The 7,057-nt window shown below is 47.3% G+C and overlaps 1 protein-coding gene across 1 annotated transcript in view; it reads left to right on the forward strand.

Annotated features, from left to right (window-relative positions):
• Positions 1-1,592: 1,592 nt before the first annotated feature.
• Positions 1,593-7,057, forward strand: part of LOC148733829 (uncharacterized) — a 9,517-nt gene continuing 4,052 nt past the window's right edge. The window contains exon 1 of the mRNA XM_088758039.1: positions 1,593-2,957. Within this exon, the coding sequence (XP_088614165.1) occupies positions 2,133-2,957 (825 nt within the window). The 5' untranslated portion in view covers positions 1,593-2,132. The remainder of the gene's footprint in view (positions 2,958-7,057) is intronic.

The raw sequence follows: 7,057 nt of genomic DNA on the forward strand, positions 1-7,057 counted from the left end.
TTCATCTGTTTCGACGTTTGTGAATTCTACCCCTCCATCACTGAGAAGTTGCTTTCCAAAGCACTAGATTTTGCCTCTAAGTACTGCTCAATCAACAGCCATGAGCGTGAAATTATCTTGCGTGCAAAACGATCTCTGCTATTTAACGATGATTGCCCATGGGAGAAAAAATCTGCCAGCAACCTCTTTGATGTTACCATGGGGTCCTTCGATGGAGCGGAAACGTGTGAGCTGGTTGGATGCTTTCTCTTATCGATTCTTACTGAGAAGTATGGTCAAAATATTGGTTTATACCGGGATGATGGTTTGGCTGCCCTCAATGGAACACCGCAGGAAATAGAGAATATCAAGAAAGGTTTTTGCAAAGTCTTCCGCGACAATGACTTAAAAATCACAGTCGAGGATAACATCACCAAAACCAATTTTCTAGACGTCACGCTTGACCTCTCAAGAGGGAAGTATTACCCTTTTACTAAGGAAGGCAACATCCCCCTGTACGTGCATAAAAAATCTAACCACCCACCATCCATTCTGCGCAACATCCCTGAATCAATCAATAGGAGGCTCTCCGAGATATCGTCCGACAGGGAATGCTTCGATAGTGCTAAACCTATTTATCAAGAAGCTCTCAAAAAAAGTGGGTACAGCTACACCCTGTCATTCAACGCTGCATCAAACCAGGCACCACGTCCACGAAGAAACAGGCAGCGGAATATTACTTGGTTTAACCCACCATACAGCAAGAACGTGGAAACTAACGTCGGAAAATGCTTCCTTGCACTTATTGATAAGCATTTCACAAAAACTAATCCTCTTCACAAAATTTTCAACCGGAACACCCTTAAACTGAGCTACAGCTGCATGGGCAGCATTAAAACTGTCATATCTAACCACAACAAATCTGAAAACCGGAAACTCGCACGCGCTAATGATCGAGCTAGGAAAAGCTGCAACTGTCGAAAACCTGACATATGCCCCATGGATGGAAACTGTAACATGGAAAGCATAATTTACCAGGCAGAGGTCACCACAGAAACCGCAAAGGAAACGTACATTGGTCTCTGTGACACCGCTTTTAAAATGCGTTACAGGAACCACTTGTTTTCATTCCGAAACGAACGTTACAGGCATGCTACTGAACTTAGCAAATATGTATGGAGTCTTAAAGATAAGGACACTAAGTTTAATATTAAGTGGCGCAAGGTGAAACAAGCTAGTTCGTATTCCAATGTAGCTAAAAGATGCAACTTGTGTTTGTGGGAAAAATATTTTATCATTTGTAAACCGCAGATGGCAAGTTTAAACAAAAGAAATCAGCTGACATCAGGTTGCAGACATGTCAGGAAATTCCTGTTAAAGAACCTAACGTTACGATAGCGCGTGCAGTATGTTGCGCGCGCATGTATACACTGTTTCGTCTTTAAAATTTTGGTGGATTGTAACCGTTATTTCTGGCAGTTGCCTGACGATTGCTTCGCAAGAGGCATGAAACTCAGAGTTGCAGTAAAAGTTCAAGTAACCTAATTCTTGAGGTATAATTATATAGCCAATATATATATATATATTGGCTACCTTGCGATTGAGCACTCTACACTGGGGTTGCCATGCACTTAGCCTTCGGGCGAAGCCCATCACCTTAGTTGTGATTTGAGCACTCTCGCATGGCAACATGTCTGCACTTGGTCCCACAAGTGTAGCGCCCAGGCAATGGTTTATTCCAGAGCTTGGCCCAGTGTCTGCACTGCACTGATGAGACCCACATAGGTCGAAACAGTGTGCGCCCTACTTACCTGACGCGGGATTTCATCTTTGCAAGGTAAAGTGTTGGTCCGAAACCTCATCGTGGGCAAAGGATTTGTAAGTATTCTCTCATTTTTCAAATTTATTCGACTGTGCTAAGTACCTGCCGGGAGTGGAACGCCAGTCTTTTTTGTCTTGTTGTTTTCGGTCACCCATCTCGTTTTTGGTTTTTTTTGGTGGGGCCGAGCTTTGTTGGGAACCCATCCAGGTTTCAGCTTTGCTGAACTTGGTGGGTTTTTTGCCTTTTTTGCCTTTTTTGGCAATTGTTGTAGTCCTTTTTCTCTCCTTTCTTTCCTTTTTGTTTTTTTTCTCTCTTCCTATTCCTTTTCAAAATGTTAATATGTGCTAGAACTTGTGTTGTCCATGCTACGGCGGCAGTTACGGTCCACCCTAGACCAGCTGTTCTTAAAATGTTGGAAAAGGAAATCGACCTTAATAGACTATCTGCGGTTCAGTTTGTTCCGGGAGGCCTTATTCGCCTCACTTTCAAAGATCCTGACGATATGGCGAGTCTTGTTGAGTCCGGTTTTATAAATCTCGATGGTGTGGAATGTAGTGTCACCAATTCCGATCGTCCACACACGCTCGTCTATATCCATCACTACCCCGCTGAAGGGGATGACGCGATCCTGTGCGAGGACTTCAAGACCTTTGGCAAAGTTTTCTTCTGCAAACGTCAGGCTTTCATGGGGCGTCCACATCTTCTTACTGGATCACGAATTCTGACCATGTCCATGGAGAAACCTATCCCCGCACAAATCACCATTGACGGTTACCCTGTGCGCATTTGGTATCGTGGTATCAAGCCATTCTGCTCTATCTGCAAAACCATGGGTCATAAAGCTGCTGACTGTCCCTTCAATGGAAAATGCAGGGAATGTGGGGAAGCTGGTCATCTCGCCCGTAACTGCCCTTCCCGCCGTACCGGAAATGTCTGGGGCTCTACGCCCTATGTTGTTTCCCCGGCCGCTGATTTCCCGCCCATTTCTTCTGGAGATGTGGCAAATCTGCCGGGTAACGTTCCTTGTCCACCCAACGAATCTGTTGATGTTCCGTCTGAAGAAATGGTTATCTCTGCTCCTGGCGAAGCCAGTAATAATGAAATCAGTAATCTAAATAACGTTCCTAAACAATCTGAGGCCTCAGAAATAAATAGTGTTCCTAATAATAGTATCGCTGGTCAAAACACCAGTTTAGTTAATAATAGTGAGTCCGGTCAAAGTACCGGTCCTTTAGTTAATGATAGTGTTATGTCTGGTCAAAGTACCAGTCCTATAGTTATTGATAATGTTAGGTCTGGTCAAAGTACCAGTACTTTAGTTAATTCCAGTGAATTATTTATTGATAATGTTAAGTCTGGTCAAAGTACCAGTTCTTTAGTTAAGTCTGGTCAAAGTACCGGTGAAATAGTTAAGTCTGGTCAAAGTACCAGTAAATTAGTTAAGTTTGGTCAAAGTACCAGTAAAATAGTTAAGTCTGGTCAAAGTACCACTAATACTAGTGTTGGCCAAAGTGTCACTAATGTCGATGATGATATCACCGAATTCTCCTCTCAGGACTCTACCCCTGTTCAGGCCTCAGAGTCTCCTGATATTTCTGAATTCTCCTCTCCTCTCACGAGGAGCATGTCATCGGACGGTTTTGAAGTTGTCTCCAGGAAACGCTCTAAGAAACGTGTCATGGTTCCTTCTCATACTCAGTTGGCGAGTACGGTCTCTAAGCGTACGAGGGCTGTCCCCAATCTTCCCAGTAGGAAGGGGAAACCCCAGCCCCAGCCCTGGCTTTCATGAGGGTCATCCATCTCTTCCTCATGGCTTTGTCTCTCCTTACTTTGAATGTCAATGGCATCAGGGACCGGTCGAAGCGTGATGGTCTCGTGCAATGGTTGCGCTCTCTCCCGGTGAAGGTGGATGTTATCTGCCTTCAGGAGACTCATTGTGTTTCCTTAACTGAATGTTCATCGTGGTTTTCCTCGTCTGGTTTCTTGTCTGTGCTAGCCCCGGGTTCTATTCACTCTTGTGGGTGTGTTGTTCTCTATCGTCCCTCTATCTCCCTTCTAAAGTCTTGGTCTGCTGATGGTCGTTTCTTACAATGTGAATTCTCGTTTCATGATAAAATTTTCCGAGTTGTCTGTGTCTATGCTCCTAATTGCAACCCTGCACGAGACCTGTTTTTCGATGGCCTTCATTCAAGGATCGACCCTTCCATCCCTACGGTCCTTGCTGGAGATTTCAATGCTGTATTTGATAGGGCTCGAGATAGGCGTGGCCCAGACCCCGCCTCCTTGTCTGGAGATAGTTCTCCCACACTAAACCATCTTTTTGAGGCGTCCTGCGTCATTGACATCTGGCGTTATCTCCACCCCATTACTCCTGGGTTCACCTGGACCAGGTGGAATGGCAGTTTAGCGTCGCGTATTGACCTTTTTGGGGTCCCATTTGCGTGGGTCCCATCAGTGTCGTCTTGTTCCGTGTATGTGTGTCCGTTCTCGGACCATCGCGGTTTGTGTTTATCTCTGTCTGTTCCCGATGCCGTTCCACCTGGCCCAGGCTACTGGAAGCTGAATACTTCCATCCTCGACGATCCGGACTATCGGCAACTAGTCCGTGATGAATGGTCTGCTTGGCGCCTTGCCATCCCCCGCTTTCCTTCTCTAGCTAAGTGGTGGGATCGTGGGAAAAGTAAAATCAAGGGGCTTACTATCCGCTTTTGTGCAAATAAAGCCCGCACAACATCTTCATCCAGAGATGCCCTGGTACGTCTTGTCCAGCATCTTCAGGCCAAAGTTGATTCTGGAATTACTTCCTGCATTGACCCTTGGCGGTCTGCTTGTTCTGAGCTTGCCCGGCTTGATTCCCATGCTGCGAGGGGGGCTCAGGTGCGTGCGAGAGTCCGATGGGTTGAGGAGGGTGAGTCTTCCTCGCAGTATTTTCTTCGTCTCGAGAAAAAACGTTCCGCTGACCGTCATATCTCTGCGCTGAGAGAGCCTGATGGCTCTATCGTCTCGTCTTCTGCCGATCTCTGTGCGTCTCTTGGTTCCTTCTATTCTAGTCTTTATACAGCCTCACCTACTGACCCTCATGTTCAATCTTCTCTTCTTGAAAATTTGTCTTCTGTTCTCTCTCAAGATCAGGCCAACAGTTGTGAGGGCCCTCTTACATCATCAGAGGTCCTCGTCGCTCTCAAGGGCATGGCTCGTAACAAGGCACCTGGTTTAGACGGCCTGCCTATGGAATTCTATCTCCGTTTCTGGGACGTGGTTGGCTCTGATCTTGTTTCTGTTCTTAATGAATGCTCTTCCTCTGGTTTTCTCTCCCTCTCTCAGCGCAGAGGTATCATCACTCTGTCTTTCAAGAAGGGGGACCGCCTTGACCCCAAAAATTGGCGGCCCATATCTCTTCTAAACGTGGATTATAAACTTGCTTCTCGTGCCATAGCTGGGCGTCTCCTCCGGGTAATACACCTCGTTGTCAGCCGAGATCAAACATGCGGAGTCCCTGGCCGTTTTATCGGAGAAAATGTTGCTCTGCTTAGAGACGTTGTCAGCTATACTGAGTCTTCTGGCACCCCTGTCGCCATCCTGTCCCTCGATCAAGAGAAGGCTTTTGACCGTGTGGATTGGGGCTTCATGCGGTCCACTCTTGTCACCATGGGCTTTGGCCCTTCCTTTGTCGCGTGGGTCGACTTGTTCTATACTCATGTTCAAAGCGCGGTCAATGTGAATGGGTTCCTGACTCCTTTCTTTAGCCTTTCTCGTGGTGTCCGGCAGGGGTGCCCTCTTTCTCCCCTCCTATATGTTCTTGTGTCTGAGGTTCTTGCGTGTAGTATCCGTGCAGACCCCCGTATCAAGGGTCTGTCTCTCCCTGGGTGTCCCGTACTGTCTCCCATCTCGCAGTACGTGGACGATACATCTTTAATCCTTACCACTGATTCTGGCATTCTGGCTGCCCTTGAGACTTACAAGCTTTTTGAACTAGCTTCTGGATCTAAGATCAACCTTTCTAAGTCCAAGGGTCTCTGGTTGGGTGGTTGGCGGGGTCGTACGGACCCCCCGGTTCCTTTTGACTGGTCTCCTGCTAAGCTCAAGGTGCTGGGGGTGTTTGTCGGCCCCGGTAACCTTGATGAAGACAACTGGCGTCCTCGCATTAATGCGGTGGACCGTGTTCTCAAGTCTTGGCGTTCTCGTGTTCTCTCTTTTCATGGCAAGGCCCTAGTCATTAACGCTCTCGCCCTCTCCCGGGTTTGGTATTTGGCCTCTCTTATCCACATGCCGGCCTGGGTGGAGGCGAAGCTTTCCCGTCTTGTTTTCTCGTTTTTCTGGTCTGGCAAGGTTGAGCTTGTCTCCCGTTCGGCCGTGGTTCAATCTCCCCTTTTTGGTGGTTTTTCTGTGGTTAATATTCAGTCCAAGGTGAGGGCCCTCCTTGGTCAATGGGTGAGGAGATTCGTCTCCTCCCCATCCAGTTGGGTCGCTCTCATGTCCTTTTGGTTTAACTCTTTGTTTGGTGTCTCTCCTCTTGTTGTGTTTTCTCGTCCTTTTAGTTTCGACTTCAGGGTCTTGCCGCCCTTCTATCAAGCTCTGGTTTTGGCTTGGCGTAGGCTCGACGGGGCCTTCGCCACGTCAAAAAACTCTTTAGTCTACGGCTCTTCATGCCCTCTTGTTTGTTCTCCCGTTCTTACTATGTCTACCAAGTCTTGCTACCTATATCTTCTCTCTGAGAACATGGTCCAGCCTTATTGTGTCCTTAAGTTTCTATTCATCTATCCCAACCTTGACTGGCCTGCCACGTGGCGTGCCCTATCCTTCTTTTATCTTGACCGTCGTGTCATCGACCTAAATTGGAAGATTGCGCACGGCATCCTGTACACCGCCCGGCGTCTCTCCTCTTTTGGTTTATCTGTTCCTCTCTCGTGTTTTTGTGGACCCACGGTCGAGTCACTCAAGCATTTGTTCTTCTACTGTCCACTTGCTCAGAGTGTTCTCGCCTGGGTCCAGTCCTTGCTGTTTTCCTTCTCTCCTATGTGTCCTGCCATCTCTTTACGTCATGTCCTCTTTGGTTTCAACTCTAGTGAACTGGTTTCTGTCCCGCGTGTCTTTGTCTATCTGCTCAATGTTTCTAAGTTTTGTATTTGGCGGAGTAGGAACGATTTCCGTTTCCGTAACGTTCGTCCTGGCGCTGTGGCGGTGATTGCTTCTATCAAGGCCCGCCTGAAGTTTTATTTACCAATTTCCTTCAGGCGGTGCAAGTCTGACAGGCGT

The sequence above is a fragment of the Stylophora pistillata genome, chromosome 4, assembly GCF_964205215.1.
Source record: "Stylophora pistillata chromosome 4, jaStyPist1.2, whole genome shotgun sequence".
Classification (NCBI taxonomy): Eukaryota; Metazoa; Cnidaria; class Anthozoa; order Scleractinia; family Pocilloporidae; genus Stylophora; species Stylophora pistillata.